Raw genomic sequence first — 17,008 nt, 5'->3', positions numbered from 1 at the left:
CTTCCGAGCGGTCTCACTGTAGTACAAAGAGACTATCCCATTGGTGCACACACAGTGACTCGAAGCACAGCTCACATCAAAGGATCCAAAACTGGTGTGTCTCAAATACCAAGGGATCATGTTGAGGAAGAGGGTGGAGATATTGAGGAGGAGATTAAGAGATTCACCTCTGCACCAGAGAGTTCTGCCCAGCCATCCTCTCAAGCACAAGCATAGGGACCCGATAGACTTGATCACCTCATTGCTAGGGTAGAGCAGATGTATACCATGCTAAACTCTCATGTGCAGCACATTGCGGACCAGTTTGCATGCATCTAGGGTCAAATCACTGCATTATCTTCACAGATTGAGGATATGTTGATGGAGCAAGGATCCGATTTAGAGTCCGAGCAGTTCTAGCCTCTTTGGCCATTCCATACAAAAAGGGGGAGAAAATTTTGAGGGGGAGCTTGCACAGTTGAGGGAGGGCAGAGCTTAGATATATATATTGGTTCATTATTGGCGATTTAGCATTGTTTATGTTTAGTTTAAACTTTATTAGTTTTTATAACTCTTAGATTGTTTTATTGCTTTCTTTTAATATTTAAGTACTCTGTTTTTATATTTTAGTTTTATATGCAGTACTTGTGTTTATCTCATTGCTTTGTAGCATTTTTTTAGTACTTTTAAATGTTGATAATATATCTTAAGTACCTCTCACACTTGTACCCTCGCAGGATCTTGTATCCTAGATGCAAATACTTTGTGTATTTTGCATTGGTTGTGTGTTGGACATGCAATTGATCATTGTGATTGGTCTTTATTGCTTTGCATGTCCAAATGAGCATTTACTAGCTAAATGTTCGTTGTAGTCATTCTTTAATGACTGACCTTGTTTGATCAAGCTATGCTTACATGTTATATAGTGTTTATGAACTTGATCGCACTTTACTTGCTTATTTACGTACCATGTATTCAACTTGTCATAAGCTTAATGAAAGTTTTGTTTATGTGCAAGTGTTTCAGGTTACAGGTATATACATGCAAATGCTTCACAGCTACTAGATTAGGTGTGAGTGAGTTTTACCACTGTTCCCAAACTCACGCTTAAGTTTAGAGTATGTTTTAGGGGTTTTGTCACGAAATAGCCAAAGGGGGACATTGTAAAGTTGTAATTTACAACTATGTATTTGTTGGCTTTAATTCCGTGCCAAATTTGATTATAATTTTGTTCAATCTTATGTACTCTATATTTCATATGGGTTTTATTTGTAAGGGTTGTGTGTGAAAGAGAGAGAGTGTGAAGACTTAAGGCAATTGAAGACTAAAGTTGTTTTCGCTAGTGGCTCGCAAGTAAGCTTCACGCTAAGTGAAGCATGTGCCCTGCACATGACTGGAATGCGAAAAGTCAAGACAAGATGGAGACAGCTGGTTTTCGCGAGTGTCTCACGGGTAAGGCCTTCCCGCAAGATACCCGCGAAACATTCTATTTTGCTGAACTGTCATTTCTGATACACACTTTTTGTACCTACACTATATATACCAACATTTCCCACAGATGTTGAGGAGTGCTTCTGAGAGAAAACCTTAGCCACTATCCTTGAGAGTTAGAAATTGTTATACCCACAATTCTTTACACAATCCATTGTGGTTTTTCCTTAACTCCTACCTCTTCATTTTCATATCCTTGAGAGGTTAATAGCCCAAACACTTACCACACCCTTTTAGAGTGTCAAGTGAAGTTTTGGTGCTCCTAGGAAGCATTGGAAGAAGCCAAGCTTTGGCGGATACAATCGGGCATATTGCAAGATCTAGAGAGCTAGACAAGACACGGTTCCGAGAAGCCTTGTTGGAGTAAGAGCTTGGAGGGCTTAGGTGCATTGGGTAAATTAGGCTTGGAGAGTCTCTTGCTATTCGTGTATCCCAACTGATTGTCTAGTAGATTGATTTTCGCTTGGAGGGCGGCGGAGAGGTTTTTCGCCGAGTTCTTCGATTTCCTCTTTGATAACACATCAGTGTGTTATCTTGTGTTTGCATTCTTTTTCCCTACTCTTTTACAGATTACTGTTTTATTATAATGAATATAGGTTAGAGTAGTTTATGTGTTTATCCACTCACATTTACACTAATCCGCACTTAGTATAAGTTAGAGTAAAATCAATCGAGCCGTAACTTTAATTTGGGGGTCTAAATAGCTCTTGTGTTTTCAACACATTTTCGAGCTTTCAATAGTTACTACATTGAACATTCACATGGTGAATGAACATCCGAACATGCAAGCTAATAAGGTCAATTCAAAGTATCATTTACATGTCCAACACTCAACCGATGCAATACCACTAAAGCAATTGCATCAAGGATACAAGATCCAACAAGGGCACAAAAATACTAAAGTAAATGCAAAACATTAACTAAAAGTACTAAGCTACATAAGTAGAGGTACAAAATAAAGCAAATAAAAGATAGTCAAGTACACAAAATAAGTTTAGACTATGGAATAGGAACAAAGACTAGTAATAGCAACAAAAGAGAAAAATAGAAAAGCTTGTTGTTTGATTTCCTTGCTCTTGCTCTTGCTCTTGCATTCCTTACTCCCCCTTTGATTTAGCTTTCTCCCCCTATCATGATCACCATCTCCCCCTTTTTGTCATGGAATAGCTAGTCATCATCTTCTTCTAGCTTCCTTTGGATTTGATCCAATTGAGTTTGGAGAAAGGTGAACTTCGTGTCAAATCGGGTGTGCTGAGAGTGCATGATAGATGCGAGGCCGAACAATTTGGTGCTGATGTCTTGCACAGATGCCATTGTTGTCCAACTTCTCATCATAGGAGTGTGAGCTAAAGCTTGTATCACCTTGAGGAGCATTACTCTCTTGCTTGACATTCTTTCGGCTACGGCCTATGATAGCATTGAGAGTGCAAATGTTGATTGGGCTTTGCTTAGGATGAGGGTACTCATCTTCCAATGTGGGTACTCCTTTAAGCTTCAATATCTTTGAGATGAGGCAACAAAATGGAAGACAGTTCCTAGAGGCCATCCTTTCAGCATTTTTTCCCAATATTTGAATGATATGAGAACTCTTATCAATTTCTTCATCGGTAATCAAGTCATGAAGAAATAGAGCCCGACCAAGATTCATGTATCCGGTGCTTAAGAGAGAATAGAGATTATGAAACATTATTGTTGTGAGCAACCTTAATTTGGGAGATAACGACGACAGGTCAATTGCTTTCCCATTTGAGGATATCTCCAAGTTTTCTCCGAGAGCATCCCGAAGAATGTCAAGATCAGGTTCCAACTCATCATACACTAGTGGTTTGATAAACACTAGTCGGTTGATGTTCAGAATGATAGAAAAATAGGAAGGCGTTACAGTAAAGTCCTTTCTTCTTATCCAACATCTTAGCTCATCCCTATCAAAGAGGGCATTTGCAAAAAATTCTTTCACAAGCTCTTCATAAGGATCTTCAAGATTGGATAGAAGGTAGTTCCAATCCTTAGAAGCGAACCATTTGGGAATGTTCGTATCGAGAAAAGAAGCTTGCTCAACAACCCGTTCAATAACCATGGGAGCATCTTTGAAGCAGCTCAGATATGCTTGATATATGGCATATGATCTGAGTCTAGTGTCATCATAAACTCCAATCGAAGATCGAGTTTTCTTCGACTTAGGGGAGAAGCTACTGAGATCAATTACTGGTTCCTTTCCTTTGCTGCTACTTCCTTTCATAGTTGACTTTTTGAAAGAAGACATCTTCAAGTAAAGGTCATGAAATAGCAAAGAGCAAGATGAAAAACAAATGAAAAAAAAAAACGGCAACAAACTTGATTAGTAACAAGTTAGTACCAAAATATAAACTACGAATTAAACCCTAAAAACTGGAATTAAAAGAGCAATTCAAATGTGAAGAAGCTAAACATCAAATCATGATATAATCATTGGCATTATTCACTCAACATGTCAAAGGTTGTGTGTGTGCATCATATGCAAAAGTGTGCAAATAGGGCATGAAAACATGAAATGGCAAAGTGTGAAAACACATAATCATTTGATATTTCAAAAACAAAAAAACATGATTATCCCCAAAAACGTTGTACTCAATGGAGTCCAAAAATACACACAAAAACATCTAAAAGGCATTTTTATCACCAACATGGTATGCACAACACAACACAAAACATAGCATAATGCATAAGCATGTAGTATAAACATGTAAAACAGGTAAAACAAGCATTATACTATCAATCTCAACAAAACCCATATATCAAACTCAACAAAAACCCATATTCATCAACCATATATCACTATCTCAATATAAGCAACAAATCCATGAAAAATAAGGCTTTAAACTTGAAATAGATTGAAAATAAGTGAAAACCCATACCTTTTCTTGGAGATTGAGTGAAGATTGAAGATGAAAATGGAGGTTTTGTGAGTGAAAATGGTGGTTTTGGGAGAGGGAGAGGCGGAGAAGACAAAGAGATATGCATTTGATGCGAGGGAAACTGAAAAGTTTTTGAAAAACTGTTAGAGGTATGCATTAGACTTCCACTCGCGAAGGAGTCGCGAAAATAAGTCTCTAAAAGTGAAAATCCCAAATTTTTGAAAAATTTTCTAAGTGTATTTCGTGACTGGAAGTCTCACTCGCCAGAGAGTCGCGAAAGTAAACCAGTTGCAAAGTTTGTTGAGTTAAGCTTTTGTATAAAAATTGAGGAGAATAAGAGGGAATCTTATCCCAAAACTCAACTTGATTTTTTCATTAATTTTTTTTTTTTAAACAATTGAATTGAAATATTAACTAGAGCTTTTGAAAGATCATGCTGGACAAATGGGAATCCGCCAGAGAACTTCAAGTGAGGGAAGAAAGAGCTCCGCATAGTATTTTCAACTTTAAATTCAAAACAATTATACTTGGGCCTCTCAAAAATAAAAAACTAGTCAAAATATTAAAAAGTTGCACATCACATTCCTATGATTGAATGATGGATATGATGTGGAATTTCACTAGTTATGCAAAGTACAACTAATAAATTTGTAAAATTTATAGCAACTCTTGCATTACTTTTGGATTTAATTTTGTATAATGGATGTGGAATTTTACTAAGAAAAATGACAGTCGGGTAGAATTTATTGAAAATGATTTACGTATTGGTCAAAAAATAGATTTAAGATTTTACAGAGGTTTTGCATATTTGAACCTTCAAGAAGTTAGAATGTTCCATAAGTAATTTATAATTTTTGTTAACAGGTGTATTTGTACGCTCATTAAAGAGGCTGGTCCCACCATCATTGGAAAATAATAAAAGATAATAAAAGTGACTCGATTCTTAATAAAATGTCAATTAAATACATTATAAAATTCTCCGTTATGCAAAATAAATTACTCCCTCCTGTTCTCTTTTTTTTATCCTGTTTGAAAAGTCAAACTTTTTAAGGGAACATCATTTATTGTTTTGTTTGCCTTTTAAAAATATATAAATTTTCAAAACTACCCTTAAAAAAATTTATCAAAAAATTGAATTAGTAAATTAATAGGGGTATAATAGGAACATTAGTAAATTAGTGACTTTTATTTTTAGAAACAGGACAATATTTTGGGACATCTCAAAATGGAATAGAGGACAAAAAAAAGGGATGGAGGGAGTATAAAAGAATTATGATTAGTAACTATGATTGTTCTCTCTACCTATTAGCAGTTTTTCCCTATATAGAGTTTTGTAGTTGTATGCTAAGAACAATTTATAGAAATGAATTTAACTTCATTTGAGAGAGAGAGAGAGAGAGAGAGAGAGAGAGAGAGGTTTCTATGCTTGTAGGGCTTATTAGTACCATACCACATAAAAGCTCTAATAAATGAACAATACATTCATAATTGCTCCTAGATGATATTGGTTACAAACTTACAGTAGACAATTATGTAATCCCGCAATATATGAATGTATAGCGGATGTCTTTACTTTTGTGTAAATAACTTGCAAATGTCATGTTTCAACCAAAAAAAAAAAAAAAGGGGCGTTTTATAACATATTTTAGGTGGTGTGTTGTTATTAGTTTTTTTTTTACTGAAAAGTTAGAAAGTTTTAAATCCATTATTGAAATTGCATTCTTTGTTCACTAGTAATAACCAGGAACAAGTTACCACTTAAAATTTGTTGGAAAAGAGTAGTGAAATGTGGCATTTCTATAAAATAAAATAAAAAACAACATGCAAATGTTAAAATTAAAGGATTAATTATGGGTACTATCAAACTTTATGATTGATAATGTGATTACACGATTATATATATATATATATATAGTTATTATTTACAACTAGTTTGTGTAGTCCAATTTCTAGGATGAGAACTAAATACTCCATATTAATAAATAGGTCATGCTAACGTTAATAATCCATTTTAGTAAAGTTTTAATACCAATTTTAATGGAAAATGAAAAAAATTGTCAAAATATTAATTACTTTTTTTTTTTTTTTTCATTTCCCATAAAAACTTGTTAGCATTTCCCTTAATAAATTTTCTTAAATATGCCTTTGTCTAAGAGTTACAAGTTAGTTCTGTATTTATGTTGACATGCTCACGTGAATATTTGCGCGAATCCGCATAACATGGTTGAAATTCTTACATTCATTTATTATGTTGTTGACATTAATTAATTAATTACATATAGTTTGTAAAAAAGTTATATGCCAAAAATGGTAATATTTTTAACATAGTTTTGAAATTAACCAAGTCAGTTGATTTCCCAATATTAACTAATTAACCAGAAAAAGGACAGGATTGTGATTGTGATTGGTGAATGCATTCAAAACATTGGCATACGCAGTACAAGATAAAACTGCAAAAGCCAGCCAACCCACCCACATTTAGCTAAGTCATAAAGACAGCATGTTTCTCTCCCATTGCCTTTATAGTCAGTCACCTCTGATCTTCATTTCTTGTTACAAAGTCTTATCTCACTGAAAACATTCTAGTACCCTCTTTGCTTTGTGTGTCTAGTCCTATACAATCACTAGCTCTTCATTCATATTCATACACTTTCTTCTCTTTGAAAACATGAGCAGGAGAACAACAAAGAATATGAGAGGCTTCATGTGCCAGTCTCAAGCAGCAACTGCAGTGTGCATGGCCACTACAACTTCTCGCAGCTCGGTGATTGTGCCTAGGAGGGCTGAGAAAACTCTTATTGATCATAATACTCGTTTTAGCAACAATGCCAGGTACTCTAGGCTTGTTGACACTCATAGGCTCGCTGTTGGTAATAAGTCATTCATGAAAAGGGAACGCGATCCGCACCATCAGCCAAAGCCCATTCAGAAACCATCTTCATCACTTGCTTTGCCAGACAATGTCTTCCAGGTCAGGTTGAGGTCCTTGAGGAAAATTAATTTTGATATTACTTTTCTTTTAGATCTTACACGATTATGTTACATCAAATCACTAGTGCAAAAAGAAAAAACTTAGCTACGTCTTTAAATTATGAATAATGAGTGTCATTTGGTCGTTAGTTAATGAATCATGTTAGGAAAATTTTTATACAACTTTTATGAAAAATATAAAAAATTATCAATAAATAAATTATTTTTTCATTTTGCATAAAAAATTTCTTAAAGTATTTTCTAAATGAATGCCCTTAGGGTATCCATAAACAAAATTCTTAAATTATTAGAAAGAAGAGATAAATTAAAGGGGAAAAAAATGAGATCAATTATCATAAACCAACAAAAACTATATTATTCACAAAAAACAATGAATTTATTTCAACGAGGTTTAAACTTTCATCGATTTCGTAGTTTAATCAAAGATTTTGGTTAGTTTTGGATTACTCATATAATTTCTAATAAAATTTTGCTAAAGTATAACCATTATTTGAATTTAATTTTTTTCCTGGTATTTGATTCGCTAAACAAGACTTTTCTTTTCTTCCTCAAAAAAAGAAAAAAGAAAAAAAAGACTTTTCTTTTTGGTAAGTAGCTTAGATAGACTAAACAATCATTATTAAATAATAAATTCCGATATTTGATATACTTGTTGCATTGATACTTTTTGGATATTTGATCTACTTCTTGGTGTAATCTAACCTAACTGAAAGAAGTTGTCTTAATCTTGCCTAGTGATGTAGCATTTTTTTTTTTTTTTTTTTTTTGAGAAGAATAGTGATGTAGCATTTATATGTGACCATTGAAAACAAAGACCTATATGGTATCACTTTCATCCATTCCCTTATGTTTGGTTATGTCAAAAATTTAAACCAAAGACCTACCAAACCCATTTTCCCCCCTTCTTTGAAACTTGGATCAAGGTCCATGAAAGTTTTGTAAATTATTCCATTAATTTTATATAGAGGTGATGCAAAATATTTTCAATGGCTCCTCCTTTATTCAATGAAGAACTCGAATTTCAAGTTTTTTTTTTTTTTTTTTCATGTCATCCACACACACCTTTAAAATTTTAATTTTAATTTTTTTTTTTATCCTCAAAAGTCAAAAGAAGTGTTAGGACTGAAAGGAGTCATGTGCGATATAGGAAAATGATACACAAAAAGGTAAAAATGAAAGAGACTGCTCTGTTTGGTAGAAGGATCTCCATTAATATGGGCGCTGGTGGGTAAAGATAAATCATCTCCTTCTTAATGTTATCCATGTGATGATCCATTACTTCCATTCCATGCCTTTTAGTATGCATGCCAGGCTTTAGTTGCATGATACTGAGGTCACTCAGTACCCTTGGTTCCACTATGCATCAATAGTTTCTTTTCCTTTGGTTTTTTCCCCCTGAATACACATCATATATAAGTTACTACAGATTGGACAAAGCTTTTTTTTTTTTTTTTACCCCAAATAAAATTATCGAGGGATTTGAATCCAAATTCTTCCATAAAAAGGTGATGGTTTGTATAACTTAGCTACAAAGTTTCTGACTAGTTTATTCAAAACTTAAATTATATATAAGAGTTTATGAAAAAGAAAATTTTCAATAAAATTCGAGGTCTTTCTTCTCCAAAAAAAAAAAAGAAAAAGAAAAAAATGAAATGTGTAAATTATAAAGGAAGGAAATACATAATTGTTTTTTCTTTTAAAAGATGAGTAGGATGTTTGTAAAAAAAAAAAATGATAATAATAATAAAAGGGGATAAATAGTAAATGGTTTTAACTAATATAGCCTTATATGGACCCAAGTTATTTCCATAAGTACTTGACCTAGATGAAGTGAGTTAGGTCTGTAAGAAAGAGATTTTGTTTTTCACATTATAAGTGGGTTGGGTTGCAGGTTGTTGTGATGAGGGTATCCATTCATTGTCAAGGCTGTGCTGGCAAAGTTAAGAAGCATCTGTCCAAAATGGAAGGTATTTTGTTTCAGTGGGAAAAATTACATCAATTTTCCTTTTTGCTTTTTTTTTTTTTAATTTATTTTTGGTACCGTTTTGTGAGTCCATAAAAATAAATAAATAAACCATCTACGACTACTATAGCATATTTTCAAGATAGTAATTGTTAAAATGATAGTTTAGCTACAAAATTTGTTATAACCTTAAATTACATTCTTATTCAATATTTTTTTTATTGGATTACAACCTTACTCGATGTTCTTGTTGAAACTGTACCATAATATACAAAATTGTTTATTTATTTTGGTCGGGTAAAAATGAAAATATATTATCAACAACAACAGATTTTGGAGATAGTAACCAAAGAAATGGCAAAGACAGTGAGTGCTACCAAACTTTCTGTCTTCTATTTTATCTTCTACAACAGGCGCCATTAAAACTGTGGACCTTGAGAACCATGAAGAAGTGTGGGTCTCTATAGAATAATGTAATGTGTCGTAAATAATGTCCATAAATATAATTGGCCACCCCTCACCCACCATTTAAACTTACCTCATATTCCATTAATTTATCTTAAACAAAATGTGTACCTGATCGACCGTGACAGTACTAGTACATTTTTTCAGTGGCTAATATTATTTATATCATTATCAATTTTGCAATAAATTAACGAAAATAATTTTTTTTTTTTACTTAGGTGGAGTAGTATACACTATATACACAGCTTAAAATGAAGTTATGAATAAAGAAACCAATCAATGTGTATTGAAAAATTTATATGTTTAAACGTTTAGAACAACTGATGTTTGCGCAATTAATCTTCTTTCTTTCTTCGTAACAATAACATTGTAATATTTCAAAGTTACAAAATTTCTCCTTCACTTATATGACTGTAACAACAAACTTCTCTCTCTCTTATAGGGGTTACATCGTTCAGTATTGATGTAGAGACAAAGAGGGTGACGGTGATGGGACACGTTTCACCAGTGGGAGTCCTGGAGAGCATTTCAAAGGTGAAGAAAGCAGAGTTTTGGCCATGTTGAATGATGAGTACCGCAAATATATTGGAAGCCAGAGCCAATTTGAAGAACATTAAATCTTCGTCCTTCTCTTTACATTTAGTTATCTGTATAATTATTTGTCGAAAAAAAAAAAGTTATATGTTTAATTTGGTGGTCATGGTTGGACAGAATGTGGGAAAGACTGCAGAAATTTGATCATGTGAATTTTATTTGTATTGTGCACCTAAGCTAACATAAGTCTGTCTCTATTTATTTTTTGGGCATTAATTTTAGTCTTACTCTTGCTTTTCATTGGCTATAATCTCCTAAATTTCTAACAAATTTATTATTTTGTGTAATATATTCTATGCAATATCCTCTAATATTGGGGGTGGACCCTACAAATTTAGGACCTAAATCCTCGTTTAAGAGAGATGTTCCATGAGCTCATAGTGAGCTCTTTAGTTACGTTCATGTTGAATCTCCAAAAACAACGAAAGCGAACTGAATAATGAAACACTAAAAAATTATTAGAAAGAGAGTTTACTTCGAAACCATATTTATGTGGAATTTCTATAGTGACTTCGATAAAGGCCCAAGTCAAGATAAGTTTAATTAGTTAGAGTAATGATTAAGCAATTGTATGGCTGAAAATGAATCAAGTTTTATGAACAGTTCACGCTTGACTGGAAAAAAAATGTCTATTTATGTTCGTTTGAAAGTAAAGTTCAAGCCTTAAGTTTAGACTCGATTATAAATGAGTCAAGGTTAAGTATATATAATAATTTGTTCGTGAATGAGCTCGAGAATATGAGAGCTCGATTTAATCTATATATACTATAAAACTGAAGCCTTTGACTTTTTGTTGACCTGCTCCACAATTTTCTACATCATCACCCATATTATTTTTATTTTTTATTTTTTTTGAAAAAGAAGCATCCTGACTCTTTAACCAAACCTTAACCCCAAAAACCTATCATCTTTCCTTTTCTCTTCTTTTTTCTCTCCTCTTCTTATCTCCAAATGTTCAGTTGTTGAATCTTGAATATCTAAAAGCTAAGCATTCCACCACTTCTCCAAGTTTACTCTTCGTGCTGCCCCTCATCCCTCTCTCTTTGGCTTAAACGTAGAGCATCTCGGCCAATCCCTTCACCTTTTCTCTCAGTCTCGCTCTCTCTTTGTTTGTAGCCTTTGCTGGCTCAAGTCTTGGCCTCTAAAGCTTGGTACATTTTTTTCTATTTGGTTCTGGAGAACATGTTGATTTCATATGATTTTGTTTCACTCTTTTCGTAGTCAAGTCAAGCTGCTGATAATGAATGTTGCATTAATAAAACGAGAAAATTTAGGTCATTAGAAAATTTGCAGTCAACATTCGACAAAAGGGTATATCACCCCTATTTTGCTTCTTAGATATTACATGAAAGGACAAAGCTTTTTGAGTTTAACCATCTTTTTGGTTTGCAATTTTGAATTACTTTGTAGGTTTTGTTTATATATATATATATCAATTCTTGGGGTTTGCCTCTCTTTTGTTTTTCATGAGTATCATACTGTGATCTCCCTCATTTGCGGGGAAGATCATTTATTTTCTTTGTATTATTTATTTTTTCTTTAAAGTGAACTCCATATGCTTGAAAAAATGTCTTAGTTGAATTTATTAAATAATTTAAATTGGTTGGATAATGATCCTACATTTGGTGCATGCAGCTTATATCTTCAGATAACCATTTAAAAGATGGAAATATGAGGTATTTCTCCTCCTGAAATCCCATTTAGTGTTCGTTTGGATAGCTTATTTTTTGCCAGCTTATTTTACTATTCAGCTTATTTTTGCTACTATTCATGAGTCCTATTGCACTTTTTAGTACTATTCATAAGTCTCACTTTACTATTTCAGCTAATTTTTACTTTTATCTACAGTACTTTCAACAAAAAATTTTCAATTTCAGTAAAATAAGCGGATCCCAAACAGACTCTTAGTAGGTGAGCCAGAAGTTTTCCTAGGATGGACTATTGTAATAGTAGATGATTAATAGGTTGTGGGATGTAATGATAGTGTTGGGGTATTGGGAAACACCACTTTTGGAACTTAAAAAGCTTTAACCAATTGTTTTTTTTTTTTTGTTTTTTTTTTTTTTTTTTTTTTTTTATAGCCCCAATAAGTAGTGGTTATTATAGCATCTTCCCTATAAATAGGATTAAGCTTCAACTTGGGTTGGTGATTTCCCTTTACCTTTTTTAAACTTAAAATTTTCTATCTTAAATGGGGTACACGTTTTCTTCTCTAGAATCAAACTAGCAATGTTGGATAGGAAATAAACTTATAAAAAAAAGTGTTGGGTAGGAAATAAAAGTAATGAGAATCAAGTCCAATATATGCAAGAACCCAGAATAAGGTTTGCTCTAAAATTTCTTATGCAATTTTCAAATTAAATATGGCCTCTTTTTTGAAGACATGAGAGTTGAAACTTTCAACCTATAAATTATTTTCATGAGTGCCATCACATTCATTTTCCATTCACCAATTATCATAATCTTAGTTTGCTTATTGCAGTATGAGGACATAATGTCTTCTAGATTTACTCTGCTCGGCCTATATTCATTAACTAATTTGAAGAATTTTTTTTCCATCTTTCGTATCATTACCATTGTATCCTTGCACATAATGACGATGATTTGAACCTTTTTCACTAATCTCATATGAAAAAAGATTTTCAAAGTGCCTAAATGTAAGAACTTTTGGAATCACAATTGGTTAGGTAGATGTCATAGGCTTAATTTTAAGAGGTCACTGTATTAAGAGCATTTATATGTTTATACTGTGTGGTAATTCTTTTTTCTTCTAAAATTATTAGTACTTATCAAAGCAAATGTAAGAGCACTTTTATAGTAATGGATTTAACTATATATGAATTGCATTCATGTAGCCTAAGTATTTTATTACCATTTTCAAGTTATAGTACCTTCAAGTAAACTAAATAGTTTCAATATTTATATAAATATCCCGTATATCACATGGGTTAGTGACTAGTTATATATAATATGTAAGGACTCAATTTGTAACGACCACAAAAAGATATTGGGTTCGCACGTAAAAAGGCCCAAACAATATAATTTGTAGAGCGTGGGTTTGAAGGTCTTGGTCACCGAACGGTGGTTAGTTGTGGTGTTCATACAGAATTAAATCATGTTCGATCGGGGAGTCATTCTCCTCGAGACGGTCTGGGAGGCTCTGGTTTTTTGCCTTTTTTCCCAGCCTTCTATTCTGGATTGCTTACTTCTCCTTTTATATTAGCTTGTATCCCTTAACCAACGTCCACGTGTAGGTTCGACTTTTCAGGACTGATACTTGTCCCATCAGCCCATACCCAAAGTGGTTGGGGGTGGTTGTAAAAGTTGAAGAGCATGGTTCTGTCAGATGCAGAGTATTTAATGGCAGTAATGGCAGCTTTCCCTTTGTCCTTGGTCGCCATACTGTCCAGCGGTCCTTTCTCTATCAGCATAGATATTTTAGGTTTTTCCCAAAACTGTTCCTATACCGTTCTTGTCATTTCTTTCAGGAGGGCCTCGGAGATGCCGATGACAGAATCATCCTCGGCTATGTCTCAGGATAACTTGGACTTTTATTATACGTCCTCGGCTATATCCCTCCTCGGTTCGGGTCTTGGGCCCCAATGTAAAAATGGGTCAGGGTCACAAATTATTAGGCCCCACATAATATTATATTTTTATATGTATACTTATTTAAAAATATATTTATATAGACTAGGAATTGGATTGTATAAATTTGTCTGTAGGTTCATATGATATTAAATTATTATTTGTAATTATTGACGATATAAACAGTCTATTCATAGTAAAAATTCATAGAATTGTGAAAATATAAAATATTTTAGTCATGGTTTCACAATAAATAGGAAAATAATAAGTTAATTAAGTAACTCGTGAACAAGTTCAAGCTTGCTTGACAAGAAAATGAGCCAAGCTTGAACATAAAATCATGTTTGGTGATGAGCTCAAACTCAACTTGGATTGCGTTCTGAAAAAAATGAATAAACTTGAACTCTTAATACTCGGCTCGGTTCATTTACAGCCTTATGTGGCACATGGATTACAATGCTGGCATACACAATGCCTATGTGGCTATTAAAAGAATAATAAAAATGCCATGTCAGAATCTAATTAAAAAAATTAATTTTTCAGTTTTTATTCAATAAAAAAAGAAGAATTAAAATATAAAAAAATACATAAATTCAAATTTGTTTTTATCTTCAACAAGAACACAAATCCAAATTGATAACCTGGTATATATGAAATTTGAGAGAACTGTGCGAACTAGAGTTCAACCAAGAAAACCGTTAAAACCATAAGTCGATTCAACCGGGTCAAGGGATTGTACTTATTTGCAGACAATTAGAGAAAGAGGTGCGACCAAGCATTGATCCTATGACCTTTCCCCTAATAAGGGCCAAGACTAAAGCTATGACCAACAGACCAGGTGAGCTGCTAGTGAGCTAATATTAAGTATTATTAAATTTATATTAGATTTACATGATTTATAGTTTCTAAATATTACTAAATTTGTTTTTATTGCTAAATTAACTTGTTATTTAAGAATAATACCTTTTGTAAGGATTCAATTTGTAACGACCCCAAAATGGTATTGGGTTCGTACGTTAAAGGCCCAAACAATATAATTTGTAGAGCGTGGGCTTGAAAGGCTAGGCCTTGGTCACCAGACCGAGGTTAGTCGTGGTACTCATGGCAGTTACGTAGAGACGAGCTAAAGTTGTCCATGGATCTTGTCCATAAAGCTTAATGTTCCTAGATGTTTTCTCAAGAAGTCTTTTTCCTCGGCATGGCCTGGGAGGCTCTTGTTCTTGGCCTTTTTTCCCAGCCCCCTTTTTTGGATTGCTTACCTCTCTTTTTATATTAGCCTTTACTCTTCCTCCAACGTCCACGTGTAGGTTCAGCTTTCTAGGGCTGATACTTGTCCCATCAGCCCATACCCAAAGTGGTTGGGGGTAGTTGTAAAAACTGAAAAGCATTGCTCTGTTTGGCGCAGAGTATTTAATTGCAAAAATGACAGCCTTTCCTTTGTTATTTGTCGCCAAGTTGCCCAGGAGCCCTTTCTCCATCAACGTGGATGTGTTTGATTTTTCCCTAAATTGTTCCTATACCGTTCTTACCCTTTCTTTTAAGAGTGCTTTGGGATGCCGAGGACAGAATCATCATCGGCTATGTCTTAAGGCAATTTGGACTTTCATTTTATGTCCTCGGCAATGCCTCTCCTCGGCTCGGGCCTTGGGCCCTAATGTAAAGTAGGTCAGGGTCACAAATTCTTTGGCCCCACACCTTTGAATAGGAATTTACAATTTATGAATTAATTTTAGAAGTTTTTTTTAGTTAATTGAAATGATTTCTACTTGAAGGATTATTATACAATTTTTTTTCATGCTTATTTATGATGTACTATTTTTTATTAACCTTATAATGTACTATTTTATGTTAACCCTTATAATATCATGAAAATTTATTTGAAAGTTTGTTTCAATTTTTTAAGATATCTTTAGTCAATTTTGCTATTATTTACAAATTTAATACCTTTATTTTATTTTAATTAATTACTAAATTAATTATGCCACCATCATGGTTTGACCTCGGTTTAACCTTGATCCAACTTTAAAAACCTTAAACCTCCCCATTTACTGGTTCTTTGAATGGTTAGGGTCTGAAAACCATGGATTTAAGCACAAATACAAGAAGTAAATTTTCCTTTAACTGGTATTTTCTATTTATGTTTTTTGTAGAAAACAAACATAAAATTAAACTCACACAAACCCAAAAAATTATACCCACACACAACTCTCTCTCTCTCTCTCTCTCTCTCTCTCTCTCTCTCCTCTCTCTCTCTCTCTCTCTCTCTCTCTCTCTCTCTCTCTCTCTCTCTCTCTCTCTCTCTCTCTCTCTCTCTCTCTCTCTCTCTGAGCTTGATCCCAGCCATGACATTTTATGCTATTGTAGCTCTATTAGATACACCATTTAAATTCAAGAAGCTATAATTGGTATTATATTGGTACAATAGATGAAAGTTCTAATATTATATAATAAGTATTCATTTAGTTATTGTTTTTCAATAAAATTATATTTGCCTAAAACCGTGCAACACACATAAATTCAACTAGTAAATTAGAATTTTTATGACTAATAAGTGACCCGGTAGACAATTCCAAAATATATATATTTTTGAAAACGGAACGATACTTCATTCATCAAATAGATAAAGAGTCATGAAACAAGAATTCCAAAGCTGGTGATGGAGAATCTTCCAACCAAATTACATCATTTGAAATGTTTTTATGCATATCGTAAGCTATGAGCAACCGAATTTGCTTTCTGATTCACCCATTCTACCTCTGCCCAATTTAGTAAAGAAATAAGCACTTGGATATCTTCAAACACATGTCCTACCCGAGACAAATCTGCCTTTCTGAACATGATTTCATTCATCACCTGTACACTATCTCCTTCGATAATCAAATCAGAAAATCCAATATCGACAGCAAAGTCCAGGGCTCTATGGCATGCTAGTGCTTCTTCTCCCAAACTATCATTAACCAAGGGTCCTCTGGCTGACATTGCTCCCATGACTTCCCCCTTTTCATTTGGTATAAGGACTCCCATACCTGAGCATCCCAAAGCT

General features: G+C 33.5%; 1 protein-coding gene across 1 annotated transcript; it reads left to right on the top strand.

Moving 5' to 3' along the window:
- Positions 1-6,859: 6,859 nt before the first annotated feature.
- On the top strand, positions 6,860-10,617 carry LOC115969009 (heavy metal-associated isoprenylated plant protein 3-like). Its single transcript, XM_031088570.1, has 3 exons — positions 6,860-7,335; positions 9,247-9,322; positions 10,226-10,617. Exons 1-3 carry the CDS (start codon positions 7,033-7,035, stop codon positions 10,345-10,347), a joined length of 501 nt encoding a protein of 166 aa, XP_030944430.1. The 5' UTR covers positions 6,860-7,032; the 3' UTR covers positions 10,348-10,617.
- Positions 10,618-17,008: the final 6,391 nt, after the last annotated feature.

This window comes from Quercus lobata, chromosome 11 (assembly GCF_001633185.2).
Source record: "Quercus lobata isolate SW786 chromosome 11, ValleyOak3.0 Primary Assembly, whole genome shotgun sequence".
NCBI lineage: Eukaryota > Viridiplantae > Streptophyta > Magnoliopsida > Fagales > Fagaceae > Quercus > Quercus lobata.
This window is presented reverse-complemented; position numbering and strand designations above follow the sequence as displayed.

Excerpts from the sequence above, each read along its gene's own strand:
- LOC115969009 (XM_031088570.1), top strand. The coding sequence starts at position 7,033 with ATGAGCAGGAGAACAACAAAGAATATGAGAGGCTTCATGTGCCAGTCT. Across the intron at positions 7,336-9,246 it reads TGCCAGACAATGTCTTCCAG|GTTGTTGTGATGAGGGTATC; the intron begins GTCAGGTTGAGG and ends GTTGGGTTGCAG. Across the intron at positions 9,323-10,225 it reads GCATCTGTCCAAAATGGAAG|GGGTTACATCGTTCAGTATT; the intron begins GTATTTTGTTTC and ends TCTCTCTTATAG.